The sequence below is a fragment of the Maylandia zebra genome, linkage group LG13 (genome assembly GCF_041146795.1).
Source record: "Maylandia zebra isolate NMK-2024a linkage group LG13, Mzebra_GT3a, whole genome shotgun sequence".
NCBI lineage: Eukaryota > Metazoa > Chordata > Actinopteri > Cichliformes > Cichlidae > Maylandia > Maylandia zebra.
Window position 1 is genome coordinate 5,826,984 of NC_135179.1, and position 16,029 is coordinate 5,843,012.

Genomic DNA, 16,029 nt, shown 5'->3' on the forward strand with positions numbered 1-16,029 from the left:
AAAGAAAAGAATAAGTGAGACAAAGAATAATAGCATCTGCATTCAACGCAGCTTGAGTTTGCATGAAGTTTTTCAAATCAAATCAAATCAAATCACTTTTATTGTCACATCACATGTGCAGGCACACTGGCACAGCACATGCGAGTGAAATTCTTGTGTGCGAGCCCCACAAGCAACAGAGATGTGCAAACACAACAACACAAACGAGCAAAATACAAGAATGGCCAACCTGAAACTAATAAATATATGTACAATATATAATAGTGTATGCATTTCTGGATGTGTATACTAAATATTTTCCTACATGTGTGTGTGTGTATGTGTGTGTGTACACATTTTTACAAATTAAATAGTAAAAAAAATAAAATAAAATAATAATAATAATAATAATAATAATAATAATAATAAAATATATAAAATATACAGAGTTGAATGTGTGCAAAACAAGTGGCATTTATATACAGTGTGGAGTGCATAATGTTGAAGTTCCAGTAATGAAGCTGAGGTGTCTATGACGTGTTCAGCAGTCTGATGGCCTGATGGAAAAAGCTGTCTCTCAGTCTGCTGGTACGGGACCGGATGCTGCAGAACCTCCTTCCTGATGGAAGCAGTCTGAACAGTTTATGGCTGGGGTGACTGGAGTCCTTGATGATCCTCCCCGCTTTCCTCAGGCAGCGCTTCCTGTAGATGTCTTGGAGGGAGGGAAGCTCACCTCCAATTATCCGTTCAGAGCACCGCACTACTCGCTGGAGAGCTTTGCAGTTGTAGGCGGTGCTGTTGCCATACCAGGTGGTGATGCATCCAGTGAGGATGCTCTCAATGGCACAGTGATAGAAGGTCCTGAGGATACGGGGGCTCATGCCGAATCTTTTCAGTCTCCTGAGAAAGAAGAGGCGCTGCTGCGCCTTCTTCACTGTTTTGTTTGTGTGTACTGACCACGTAAGATCCTCAGCCAGGTGTACGCCAAGGACCCGGAAGCTGCTCACTCTCTCCACAGCAGCGCCGTTGATGGTGATGGGGGTGTGTACTTCTCTGCACCTCCGGAAGTCCACTATCAACTCCTTTGTCTTTGCGACGTTGAGGGTGAGATGGTTGTCTTGACACCAGTGGGTCAGGGCGCTGACCTCCTCCCTGTAAGCCGTCTCATCACCGTTGGTGATAAGACCCACCACTGTAGTGTCGTCCGCAAACTTCACAATGATGTTGGAGCTGTTAGTGGCTGTGCAGTCGTAGGTGTAAAGTGAGTACAGGAGAGGGCTCAGTACACACCCCTGTGGAGCACCAGTGTTCAGTGTGATGGGGGATGAGGTGATGCTGCCCAGTCTGACCACCTGGCGTCTGTCAGACACGAAGCTAAGGATCCAGCTGCAGAGGGAGCTGCTCAGTCCTAAATCCTGCAGTTTCCTGTCCAGCTTCGAGGGAACGATGGTATTGAATGTTGAGCTGTAATCTACAAACAGCATCCTCACATACGTGTCTCTCTTCTCCAGGTGTGACAGGGCAGTATGTAGTGTCAGGGCTATGGCATCATCAGTGGACCTGTTGTGGCGGTATGCAAACTGTAGAGGGTCCAGTGAGTCGGGTAGTGCAGAGCAGATGAAGTCCCTGACCAGCTTCTCGAAGCATTTGCTTACGATGGGGGTCAGGGCTACAGGTCGCCAGTCGTTCAATGAGGAGATGGTGGAGGATTTGGGTACAGGGACGATGGTGGCCATTTTGAAGCAGGCTGGGACTACAGACAGAGAGAGGGAAAGGTTGAAGATGTGCGTGAACACTCCAGCCAGCTGAGCCGCGCATGACCTGAGGACGCGGCCGGGAATCCCGTCCGGACCAGTAGCTTTGCGTGCGTTCACCTTCCTGAAGCACTTCCGCACATCCTCCTCAGACACAGTGTGCGCACTGATGTCATCCGCGGTGCGCACACTGTCCGGTCTCATGGTGTTTTTGTCTTAAAGTGTGTGTGTGTGTGTGTGTGTGTGTGTGTGTGTGTGTGTGTGTGTGTGTGTGTGTGTGTGTGTGTGTGTGTGTGTCTCGTCTTCTGCCAGCTTTTTGTGAGGCCAATTCCCCCGATAATTCTCTCTAATCAGCTGCGTGCTCTCTATTTCCCAGAGCCTCACAGACTCACGCATACAAGCAGGCATGCATAATTACCAAAAATAAAACCTCAAACTATAACGCTGATGAGAGAGCCAGTTTCTTCAAAAGTCTTCAATGTCTCCACATCCTAAAGAATTTCATGCACATGCACGAGAAACAGTGGGTCACCAGGTTAGATTTCTGAACAAACTGAACAAATGTGGCGGATTTGTATGCAAATAGAGGCCCAGCTCAATCCAAGTCCAAAGGAAACTGCTCAAGGTGTCCTTTTGGCTTCACTTCCATTATATAAAAAAAGCTGTTTTGGCAACCTTAACAGTAAACTGGGTCTAGACTGGGTCTAGAGAGTATTTTAAATTCAGGGAATTTAAAATAGAAAGTAGCTCGTCCACAGAAGGACTGGTAGCTCCCCTTACGATAAGGGTTCAGATCGCGCGAACAGGTGTGAAATGTGTGTGTTTAGTTAGTTTGTTTGTTTGCTTGTTTTAATCAATTTTAAATCATGCTTTTTATTTGTTTTTGTTTCTAATGTCTCTGTAAAGCACTTTGAATCACCTTGTTGTTGAATTGTGCTATACAAATAAATTTGCCTTGCCTTGCCTAAATCAGACACAAAGCCACAAACAGGGCACAAACTGTGCCTCCCTCATAAGCCGAAGAGCTAAACAGAGAACAAATCTGCACTATTAGATGCCCTGGGATGAGAACACACTGGAAATCCATACAAAAACACATCACTTGAAAAGACAACATTGAAAAGCAACTGCTGCACTCAGATCCATAGCTGGGACAATAGCGTAGCTGTTCTCGATCACGCTTTAGAGTACCACGTCAGCTCAAACAACTGTTCGGGTTTGGCTGGGGTGGAAAACTTTGGAACAACCTTGTTTATCTTTTGTGTTTTTGTATTTAACGATTACCTAGATAAGACAGGATGTTAACTGGTCAGACAGACTGGCCAGCTACAGCCTGTAAAGTGGAATCAGTTCAGCATTATCCATTATAGAGAAAAAGAATGCTTCTGGATAAGAAAGTAAAACGTCCAGGTCAGTCAGAGTGGTTTGCGACAGGTAGCTCAAGTACATCACACTACACATAGCACATATTATCATTTTTACGGATATAAATAAAAATTATTTGAGTATCACTCAGAGAAGGTGCCCGTGGACCAATAAACTTTCACAGACAGAATGATAGCAAGTTGTGGTAATTATGGCAAATGTAAATTCTGCTACAATGGTTGTGACGGATTAGTAATGACAGATTAATCTATCAAAAACTGACCAGAGGATGAACTTCTTCAATTATAATAAATATAAAATTCACAAGACTTGTAGAAGAGCTCAGACAAAACATTAGGCAAGCAACAGACACTGACAGTGTTTTGCTATCTTTCAAGACTGATATTGAAGTAGACAGACTTTTAAAAGCACAGTGCTTTATGGTAAATACTACCTCTTTCAAATGTGACTCAAAGGTTCGATCTGTACTCTTCTAGGTCACTCAGATTGAAATTTCTGTCTTGGATTGTCTGGGCTGACTCTAATCAAGGTCCCTGAGTGGAAAGCAAAGAAGGAAACATATTCGTCATATTTTTGACAATGGCAAGAGACAAACACCCTGACATTTCATTTTTCAGACAACAGCCGCTGTCATTGTGGACGTATTTTCCAAAAAGCATTGTGACACAATAAATTGTTTATCAGGGTCTGTGTTTCACTTTTTATCTGGACTTCATTTGACATTTAGGCGGATTCACTGTGACCAAAAAGACTTTTAACATCTTTTTAAAATGCATGCATCATCTGTTGATGGGCGGTAATTGGCTGTTGCTGACATCTGTGACCTTTAGGTCCACAAAAAGTCCCTAAAAACTAAAAAAAAAAAAAAATCAAACATAAACAGAGAATTAATGTATGTTTTAAGTTCGTAAGTAGAAGTAATAGAAGAAAAACGTCAGAGTTACAGGTTTTATTCTGTTATCATCAGGAAATGATGTGCATACTTTTAAAGCCATTAAAGTGCCAAGATGGATGATGTGTACCTGAAGCAGCTTAGGCCACAGATAAGTAAATTATTGCCTGGCAGAACAGAACAAAAGCTACAGTTATTAAACTGCCAGTGCAGGCTCAGTGGAAAAGGAACCGTAAAAAATGTGATAAGAGCAAATATAATTGTTATTATAATGCCAAGGCTTTCAAGGCTCTTTGCATCACCGTGAGGGAGTGAAAAATCTCTTTTGTGTCAGTGGGTGAGTGGCTCTATAGGACATTCATTTGGAAGACTTTAAAATGAAAAACAATAAGGTGTTTACTGATATTGCAATGACTTGATGAATCCTGTATTTTGACCAGAGAGAGCGAGAAAGCAAACCAGCTGCTATCAAATGCAGCTTACTGACAAGCTTTGCCAAATATGGTCAATGAATCATCCAAAGAGCTCCACAGAACAATGACTGATTCATAGTGCAACAGATTAAGGAGGGAGGGTTCAACAACACAGACAGTTAGTGGGAAGAAAATAGAGCCTAAAAAGAACATTCAAGAGTACAATGGGCGAGGGGGGGCTACATGAACAAGAAGGCGAGAGCAGGTCGAGTTTACAGCTGGTCTTTATGAATTCTTCTGTAGCGCTGCAGCAGGTCACAGAGCTATGCTGGATGCTGAATATTTCATTCTTCTATAAACCCTGGCCAAGGACGTGGCCTTAAACCATAGCAGCTTCACGGAGCTTTTATCCTGAATCAGGAGTTTAGGAAAACAATAAAACAAGAAACAGCAACAAGATTCTTCTCTAATAAATTAGAGGAAAAGCCCTCTCAGACTTTAAACAGATAAACAATGGTTCCCAAGTACCCGTGAAACAGTATGGATTCAAACGATACTTTTCAAAAAGCAACTTGGTGTCAGTTGTTCCAATTAGGAGACTAGTAGAGTGGGCTGTAGATGTGCCCTGCCTATAAATAAAGACACACAAATCCCGGTTACAGCTCCGCTCATTAAAAACTGATTGGTGTGAACCATGTCTCGATCACAAAAACCTTCACAGGACCTTACAAGAAACAATTTAAAGATGTATGAAGCTGGAAAAGACCCAAAAAGCATTTCTAAAAACTATATATTGTCTACAATTGAAGTAAATACAGGACAGCTGCAATCTTTAGGAGAAGGCATGATGTACACAATATACAATCCTTGAAAAGGTGAAGATGAAATAAAGTAACAACAAAACCTGCACCTGCAGACATTTCTATAACTTGGTAAAAATCATACTGAAAAAGAATTCTACCCAGGACACGGAAGGAAACAGAAGAAATGACTGCTTAAAAAATTAATCCATTAATTAAAACAGATGTCAAGTTTGTGAAGCACCACCTGGATGTTCCACAACACCACAATGTTCTGTTTAAACAACACTCATTTGGAGAAAAAGGCATGGCACACCAATGCCAGGAACTGAGCCAAACTGAAGCATGGTGGAGGTAGCATTATGATTTGGGACCATGTTGGAAAATCAGTAAGACAACAATAAATTCATAATTTTAAGAAACAATATCAGAGCAGGAGTCCAAGACCTAATGTTAAGGACAGCCTGAGTGGTGCAACAAGATATTGACCCAAAAGTACCAAAGAAAAGCAAAAACGCGATTAGCTTTTGGGTGTAATTACCAAGTCAAGATCCAAGTTCAGTCAGATGCTTTTAGTTTTTTTTATGTATATTTTTGTTTGTTTTTTTCCCTTGCAAATGCACATGTAATCAAACACAGAGCCTGAAGCAGGAAGTCTGGGTTAACCCTGATTAGGTTTCTGGATAACCAAGAAAATCTGGATTTGTTGAACCTGCTTCACAGTACCGCCCTCTGTATTATTTGTTCAAAACCACTTAAATGAGCAAGACTCTATTACATATAGACCACCAGATATGATGTGGATGGAGAAAAAAAAAAACATAAGAATCAAATACACCCCCCACCCAGTCTCTGAGACTAGAAGCCAAAGCAAAGTGGAGCACAAGGAAGGTGAAGTGCCCTTCTTAAAAGGAGAACTGAAGCTTAAGAGAGGATGAAAGAGGCTTATTAAAAAGTGTTGAATCCAGAGAAGAGACTTGGTAAATGGAGCTGCGTCATCTCAAGAGGACTCTGTGACTTTAAAAGCTTTGGAGTCGCTCCCAGCCAACTGCCACAAAGGAATGAATATAGTAAGCCTATTTCAGCACAAGGAGATTTACTGTGATAAACACAATGTCATAAATTGCCTTGGGCCTTTATCTGAAGCCAAATATGATTTTAAAAGTACTTTCACTCATTTTAATCATAGTTTTCTTCTTTTAAGCTGTGGTTATATTTCCAAATATTTTCAATTTTGCTTCTCTACCCACAACGTAGGTTAGAGATTCATTCCAACTACTTACACTAGCTGCTCTGAAGAATATGTTAGCTGGTACAAGAAGCATGAACCTGCCCTACTCTGCCTTCTTACAAAATTTACTCTTGGATTTAACCACCGTTATTTCATGATGTGGCACTGTGTTCACTCTGCACTCACTTTTATCAAACAAATGCTCTGCAAGGCCGGACACAGCGGAGGCCAAAATGGAGAGAGCTTTCCTTTTAGACGAGGCTGTTTTGTGCCGTTCTCGCCTCACAAAATAAAGTTGTGAGTGACTGGTCCTTTAATACTGAAAGCACTTTTGTCCTATTTTTTTGTATTTTCAATTCAAGCAGAACATTTCTGCAGCAAAGTGGAAAAAAATGGTCATGTATGTTTTTGAAAAAACACAAATGCAAACAGATTTTATGGTTTTGTGAGCGAGTTTGGGTTAATTTTAATTAGCGGTGTTGTCATTCTGGGTGCAGTTCCGAGTTAGTTACGAACAGAAATCATGCAATTAAATTAGTCATTAATCTAATTGTTGATCAAAAAAAAAAGGGGCACCTATAAAAATAGTATTTTCAAAACATATATTCTGTTGCTCTGGATCTTTTTGCAGCGCAGGAATATCGTCTTTTGGGACAAATTCAAGTGCGACCCCAATTATAGATAGGATGGCTTTGAAGTAGCTGTCTCTACTTGTAGGCTGCATTTGGTGATATGAGCTCAGATTTTTAACGTTGTTTCTTCTAAAAAGTTTGTCACCAGCAGCATATGCACAGAAACATCTCTTGTGGAGGACTTTCCTGCTTCATCTCCTCTATTCAAAACATGAATACTACTTTCATATATTTTAAAAAAAAGTTATATTATTACATTTGTAAAAAGGGGAAGGATTGTTGCTAATAATCTTGAATAAAAAAAATACACAGTCTCCAAAAGTTGATTTTGTTCTTCTGGACGTAGCGTTTTCAGTGGGAGAAACGCTTCGTCACTCATCCAAGTGACTTCTTCAGTCTCAGCTGACTGCAGGTTTCCCCAATCTTATAAACAATCTTATAAACATTACACACTTAGCAAATTTGCTGAAGCAGCAATCAATAATGATTTTTTTAAACATGCATATATACTGAATGTTGTAACTCTTACACGCAAGAAGTTGAAAGACTTGCAAGAGGGTTAGTTTATGGGCAGAGGACATGTTTTTCTTTTTTCTTTTTTTTTTTTACTCTTCAAGGGACCATAAAGTCCTGGATGCAAAGCTCCCACAAAAAGGGGACAGACACTTAAGCTGCTTAAAACAACCGTAATGGGAACAAGATAGGGGCCACACGAGACTGGAGAGCCTCATCACTTAAAACAAATGGTGACTCAGCTACACAACACACACACACACACACACACACACACACACACACACAGCAAATGACAAGTGCTGAGCTGTGATCGCCGATCTTGTAAAACTCAGCAAAGGTAAATAAAATTAAGACGAAACATTTTAGCTCATATATATTATATATATTTTTTACTATAGAAAGATGTTTTTACTGCTGGGATTTCATGGGTTTAATTATGGCAGATTATTCACAGAATAAAACAAAACAAAACAAGACAAAAAAGACCACACATGGTATTAAACTTGGGCAGTGGTTCCCAAACTTTTTTTGCTAGGTCCCCCTTTGTTTTACAAGAAAAGTGCTAAACAATTAAGGAAATACAAGTAATCTGCAATAAATTACAGGTAGTAATAAAATAAACTACTAACTCTTTTATGCTACGTCCACACTTATAAGGGTATTTTTGAAAACGCAGCTGTTTCGTCCACACGTTAACGGCGTTTTGAATCACTGAAAATGGAGATTTTTTTAAAACTCCTTTTTTGGAGTTTTAAAAAAAACTATCAATACATTTTTCAAAAAAATGCCTCTGTGCAAAATGGGTTTAAAAACATAAAAAAACTGTGGGATACTGTTTGTCCGGGATTTGAACCAGGGGACAAATCGTGGCAGGATCAGCCTGATATTATTTGTATCCCGCTGTAACTTTACTGTATAAAGAGCTAACATCTCCAAAATGTCAGGAGTGGTTAGTCATTATGAGAAGTGTTTGTGAACTAAAAATCAAGAATGTGGGATTCTGTTTGTCCGTGATTTGAAGAGCCCAGGGGCCCGTTCTTCGTACCTCGCTTACTACATCCAAGATCAAATGACACATCCAAGATCAAATCATCGCGCTAACTCTGAGCTCGCTATTCCGGTTCTTCGAACACACCTGTTGTTGACGATTAGTATAGCTGGATGAAGTAATGTGAGATCACTGGGTGGCTTAACAGGGGCTATGCATCGATAGTAGAAACATTGATCGGCAACCCTTTGATTGGTCGGTGAAAATGTCGAAGGAGCGCGCTCGGTATTTTTCGGCAGCAGAGCAAGAACTCTTGATTGAGGGATTTCAGGAGTTTCAAAGTTTAATTAAAACGCAAGGGAACACTGCAAAGGCTGCAAAAGCAAGGAGAGAGGGCTGGCAGAAAGTTGCTGACAAATTAAACTCGTAAGTAATTTAATAATAATAATAATAATAATAATGGATTGGATCTATATAGCGCTTTTCAAGGCACCCAAAGCGCTTTACAATGCCACTATTCAGTCACTCTCACATTCATACACTGGTGGAGGCAGCTACAGGTGTAGCCACAGCTGCCCTGGGGCAGACTGACAGAAGCCAGGCTGCCATATCGCGCCATCGGCCCCTCTGGCCAACACCAGTAGGCGGTAGGGTAGATTTATTATATTACACTATATTATCCAATATTATATTACATTATATTACATTATGTTACATTATATCCTCTTTCACATTAGAGCCACAACAGGACCCACTAGAACATGGGAACAAGTAAAAGTGAAATATAAGAATATTCTACAGAATGGTAATATTTATCACTTATATTGCTTTTCATCTCTTGAAAAGAGACCCTGAAATAATCTGTTTGTTTGTTCATAACAGCAACCAAGAAAAGGGCAGAGCAAAAAAAGACAGGTGGTGGTCCTGCACCCCCTCGTCAACAAGTTGGTTAAGTAAATTATATCCTCAAGGGAAAATCGATATCTCTCAATGAGCACACTGTCGCGCTGAGCTAAAGGATCCTGTCTATCCCGCAATATACGCGGAATTCTGAAAACTCTCTGTTAGGTTTTGTATTGTTGATTGTCATTTATGCTTAGAAATATCTACTTATATATGCTTAGAGTTTTATAATTAGTTTTAGATTGGTAGAGGTTTGATCCTTGATAGTCTGCAAACCTTGTGTGCATAGAGAGCACTCTGGGAGCATGGGAGAGGTCGTACCTTCTCTTATTGTTTTATGGTAGGATTAACGTAGCTATATCTGTCTTAGTCTAAGTGCCTTTTGGCACACACACACACACACACACACACACACACACACAGGCAAGGTACTCTTTGTTTGTATGTAGACGTCATATGTTAATGAACCTATGCATATTCATGTAACCTCAATAAAAGAGCAGTGTTACGGGAGAATGGACGAGAGCAACTGGGGTCAAGCGAAGGAACGGCGTCTGTCCGGTTCTCTCCCGTGCACGAGAAACATGAAGAACATTGCCTACTTCGTGTCTTGCTTGCTGTGTAATTATATTGTCTTCAACGTTCCAGCGAATAGGTTCAAGCTACAAACCTATCACTGTCCTTATCAATCTTGCACCTTCCGCAATGGGTGGTTTGCGTATACGGACAGGACATGGCTGCGACAGGCTTCCCAAATCCACCTTCGCTTTTATAGCCGTGGTCTCTCATCTTGATTACACGAAGTAATTTACTATTACTACTCTAAAATATGAATTACATCTGAAATAATCAAATACATGAAATAGAATGATTAATAGTACATTTCCCTTTTTTAGGAAATGACCTGTATGTATCTGTGTGAAATCAATAAAAGGATCAAGTACTGCATTATCTTTAGTTACATTGATAATATTTATTTATGGAAAAACAGTGGTAAAATATCGCTGTTGCTTTCGTATACATGAAGCGGACATACCTGCGTGGCCGCGATCTAATCCTGTTTACATAAAGTAAGCCTGCTCCCGAGCAGGTTTACGCTTACGGATCTGTTGCTATGACAGCAAGTCCCGGATGAGCTTCGGGGAACCGAACGATCCAAGATCACGCAAAATCGTCAACAATCAAATCCAGCTAACTTACTTAGCGAGGTACGAAGAACGGGCCCCAGCGCTGCTCCCGATGCAGGGAAAACTAATCCTGCAGGGGAGACCAACTTCGGCACTTGTGCAGGTGAAGCCAAAGGGCAGACATGCTTCACCATATTTTCTCGTCTTTGGCTTAGAATGAAGTTGGTTTGGTAACATATTCAGCGATGCTTCATCTCCTGCTTTGCATTTGTGTGGGCGCCCCGTGCTAGCAGTGTCCAAGTGTTTTGTTTTTTCCCCCCTTTCCACACCGCGCCCTCCCTGCAATGGCTCTGCGCCCCCCTAGGGGGCAGGCCCCACACTTTGGGAAGGTCTGAACTTGGGAATAGTAAAACATGCAAATAGGCTTTCAATGAAAGGAGCCCAGTAGAGAAGGCAAATTAAAGCCAAATCAAAATGATCAAAGAATCAAACAACACGACAAGAAAGAAGAAATTATGGACTGTTCAATAGACTGCACATTAAAAGTGCTGACACAGACAATGGTTTGATTTTTAAAAGGTTATATATAAATTTACATTAAAACTGTAACCAAAACCAAATACTTTACAGCATGAATATCATTTATTGTGGAAGTACATACTGCTTGAAAATTTTTAAATCAATACCAATTGATTCATTGAGATTTTCACATTGCTGGAGTTTATAAACAGTTTCTTTTGTTCTTATACAAATTTGGTCATTTTATTGAAACTCTACTTCATTGAAATTCAAACAGGTGAATAATGAACCTGTTACTGAGCGACTCCCTCAACATGGTCCCTCCCACAGTTGTGTTGTTTTGAGGTTGTGTAGATATGCTCTGACAGAAATCGTAATCAGTATGACTATGACTGTGTAACAGGACTATGTAGTGCTATGACAACGCACAGTGAGTGTTAGTGTTGAAAATGGAAAGTCTCCATTTCCATGTCCGAGCTAACACTCTAAGCTAAATTTTCTAAGCTAACAATCTCATGCTCTTGATAAACTAGGTACTTGTTGCTATGTAGCTTTATCTGATTTAGAGTTCAAGTTATGGCTGATTACATATTCTTTTACACAAGTGTGCACAAATAATCATTAATCAAAGATTGCTGGAATTATCTAAAATGTACAACTAATGCATGCAACTTTTTAAAGTGAAGTTTAAAATTATTGTTATTTGGAATTTGAATCTGTATTAATGTGTCAGTGAAGATCTTGTATTGGTGTGTGTCCTGACCTGATTATGTAAATGTTGGATGCAAAATTATTGCGAAGTAAATAAAGTGAAAAAAATATAAAAGACACTCTAATCCGAGACAAAGTGACAATATCTTCATGAGCACAGAGCTGTACAAATGTACAGACACAAAAGACAAAAAAAAAAAAAAAAGAGTCCCAACGTCTCTCTGATTCTCTGCATTTATGAATGCACTCTCTCACACAGACAAATATGCATCCACGCACCTGCTGCAACCCGAGGGTGCTCGCCATCCACCCCCGGGGGGAAATTGCTTGTTCATAATCAAAACAACAAACAAATGGCCCTCTGCTTGGCACACCATTTTGGAGTGACTCAACCAAAACACCCACCGCTGTGACGGAGACACATTTACAGAGAGTAAGAGAGAAAGAGAGATGCGGCGTCAGGGCAAATCAAAGGTGAAAGCGACAGCAGCACGGTGGCTTAGTGATGCACAAGTAAACACACACAAGTGAACCTTTTCTGCTTTCAGCCCTCTGTGGAGTTTCCAACAGAATAATGAAATATCCGTGTGCACTGAAAGGAAACGTTACACGGAAAAACAAGCACAAATGCCAAATGAGCAGGTGTACTTAGGACGTATGCCCGATTCCAATTCAGCGTTTATTTAGTCCGCTTAACTGCAGCTGAGTTTTGTTCCAAATGTGCCACGTTATTAACATGATAATCAGAGTGACCCACCACATATTTAATAGCTGTTTCTATTAATAGTGGTTGACTTGATGTAGCTGAGTGATGATCGGGGTTTCCCACAGAGTCTTAGCTTGGGCAGGTTGCACATGGAAATTTGGTGATTTATTTATTTTCTTTTGACTTTTTATTCCATCTGAGACAATAATGCCAATGACTTACTAGTGGATAAACCCCTCACTCTTATTTTCAAAGTTCACTCAATGCTAACCAGCTACTGTAGCTGTGATTTCTCCTGTTTAGACTTCCCTCCAACTAAATTAACACAAGTCATTTGGTCCTACTGTACTACCTGACAGCATAAGCAAGCAGTTCCATATTTAAGCACCAGCGAAGCTAGAGTCAGAGTCTTGTCTGGGACCATTTTAAGCCTTATTTTCACTTGTTTACTTTTGTTTTTATTTATGATATAGAAATATTTGTGTTCACAAAGGCATAAACACTAGAGAGCTCCAGCTGAGATACTCTCATTAGATGAGGGATGGCAGCTACAGACACCTGACTGTCTGAGTAGCCAAAGCCCAGACAATGTGTAGTGAATATTTACTGAGTTCTTGATACAAAAACATGTCTTTTGTTTGTGCTGTAAAGATCCCCATCTGAAAATGGGAGCATATGTGGTGCTTTAACTTCCTTTTGGAGCATATACACTATAAACAGATGGATGCAGTTTACAGGTTTTAAAAGTGACGGGAACTCAAACATGACTCAAGCAAACGTCCTTTCTTCCTTTTTCATGCCATTGTTGAGCATTTTGTACATTTTAAAATTAAGAATCAGAAAGAAGAATTTTACAGGGAATGCTCATTGGCTAGCAACTTGTGATTGACAAAACACCACTTGTGACATCGAGTTTCACAACGTCACAATGGCAATGTTTAAAACACACATCTCCAAGCCTTTAAAGGGGACTTTGTAACACAGTAGATGATGCCAAAGTGGCTACATCCACCTTTTATACTGTCAGTGTTTTGAAGCAGCCACCCTCACAGACAGTTAAGGGACTGTTTTCAAGAGTTCAGCATTTGCTTCATTTTGTAACCCTGGTGCTGTTGTTTGAAATAGGAACACAAACCTCTTCACTGTTTATCAGAAAATATCAAAGTTTGTGTTGTAAAAAATGATCCTGGCCTTCAAAAGTATTATAAAATTTATTTAGCTCTGCAGGTCCATCAAAAACAACACAATTCAACAGAAACATGTTTGAAGACAAAATGCAGTTGGGAAATATTGGCAAAAATCTGTGTCTCTCTAGGTTAAGTTTCCAAGGTCACATGGGGAGGACTGTATATGAGTACAAAATGTTCTGCACGCTGACAGCAGGAAAACACTGATTAAAGTTGACAGAAAACATGTGGAGAGTCTCTGGTAGTGTGAGGGGGCAGGTGCTTTGCCCTCAGACAAAGTCATGTTCATGTCAGGAGCAGAGCTCGGGTTCAGGATTACTTAAAGGTCATGGAGAGGTTGGCAAAAGGCCGTCAGTGGTGAGGGTCAAAGTCTAAATCAGGGTCAAAATGTCACATGCAGTAGGTATGACTCAAGATGATCAGGACCCATGTGCTAGAGTTAATTTCTAGTTTTAACTGTTTGAAGGACCGAGACTGTTTAAGTACTGACACTAGATGCAAACATTAGTGTAAATGTCAAAAGAAATATGGAAGATAACACCAATAACTAATGTGACACCCTCTTCCTCCACACATAGCTGTAAGCTTCATGCATATAGTGAGGGAAGAAAAGGTAAAGGCAACAGCTACAAGAGCATGGAGGAGAAATAATGAGGAGGAAATATCATTATATAAACCATGTTTACCACCAATCATAAAAACTCATGTTGCAAATCATTTCTCTAGATGGTTATTTGTTCTGAAAATCAAAAACAATTGCCGCAGCTCTAATGAAATGAGTTAACATACTGATGTTTTGAGTGAAGTAATTGAAAAGACTGGGCAGAGAATCTATACCTGATTATTAAAATATATAACTGGTGGCAAATTATCAAACACACTCACTTAGATGACCTCAAATAATCTGAGGTATGCTATTATACTTTAAGAATAAGGGAAAGAAATCTGTCCCAGCCGGGGTTGTCTTGTCTCATCATGCTGCATGTTGTACATGGCAGACCACACAAACACCAGAGCACTCACCAGCTCTGCTTTCTACCCTCGCCTGCTAGATTTATTGATGCAGCAGTTTTCAGTCTGTCTCCGCGGCGCATTGGTCCGCCAAGCCATTTAGGATATTGTAGTGCTGCGGCGGTGCAGTCTGGCAGTCAAGGGAAAGCATGCATACACAACCCATGCACTCTTTAAACACTATTCTAGCTTTCCAATCACCCAAAATATCAAATCCTGAATCAACCTAATTTCGGCGTAATCCAAAACGTATGCAATAATCAGCAAATTTACAATCCTGAAATGGATTCGGTGTCACGATGAAGCGTCTTTGCACATTGAAACATCAATAAGTGTTCTCTCCAGTCCGCTTCTTGTTGTCAGTATACATATATCATATATTAAAGTATTAAAGTGACTGATTAAATAAGTTTTATTTTAGTTAGATCGGGGTTGGCACACTCACAGCTGACACTGGTCTCCCTTGACGCCCTTGGTGGTACAGAAGCACTTTCCTGTGTTGACGTGGCAAACGTTGGCATGGCTGTTACACTTGCATGCTGTAAAGACAAAAAGAGAAAGAGAAGAAGCAAAGATGTGTCAAGTTTGGTTTTTGAAAACTCTTGATATCAAAGAGACATAACAGAAAACCAGCAATTTCTTGATGACAACTTGTGGAAATAATGCTGAGGTGCCCTTCAAGCAAGACATTAATCTTCATCTACTGCAATGGACCTGCTCAGCACACAGCACTGAGACATGCATACTGTATATAAACACACTAATCCTCAAACATTGTCGTTCACAATGTTCCAGATGAGTAAATGTATGCAGACAAAGTGAGTTGTAGGAGGGATAGAGGCAGAAAGAAAACAGTGTGGGGAGGAAGCAAGAAGGCAGCTAAAATGGATAAGAAAGCAGAGAAATGGCAATGAAAAAATAAAACACAGGAAAGGACAAATCACTCATCTCTTTGGAAGAAAATCAAGGCATCTTGCAGCTCTGAATCATTCCCATCATTCCCAATCATAACAGTTGTTTAGTTTCTGATTGAACTGATATCTCTTGTTTAACTAATTTCTTTTGTTTCCCTCTTCTTGGACAAAAGTGAGCTTAAGCTAATGCATTCTTCAAAGAGAACGCTCACTCAAACACGACACATTTCCCAACAGTTGCAAAGAAAGTGTTTGGTCAGGATTGTATCCATGCAATGAGAGGGTCACTGTTAAAATTATCAGGACTTTTAAAGGACGCAGAATCTTCTTGTTCCCCATGTTGTTCAAAGTTAAAGAAAG

The 16,029-nt window shown here is 40.2% G+C and overlaps 1 protein-coding gene across 3 annotated transcripts in view; it reads right to left on the reverse strand.

The window, feature by feature from the left end:
- The window catches only part of atrnl1a (attractin-like 1a), a 325,816-nt gene that overhangs the window by 182,668 nt on the left and 127,119 nt on the right, over positions 1-16,029 (reverse strand). For all 3 annotated transcript variants that reach the window (XM_004553538.6, XM_004553537.6, XM_076891448.1), the window contains one exon: positions 15,201-15,294. In XM_004553538.6, coding sequence (XP_004553595.2) covers positions 15,201-15,294 — 94 coding nt within the window. The remainder of the gene's footprint in view (positions 1-15,200; positions 15,295-16,029) is intronic.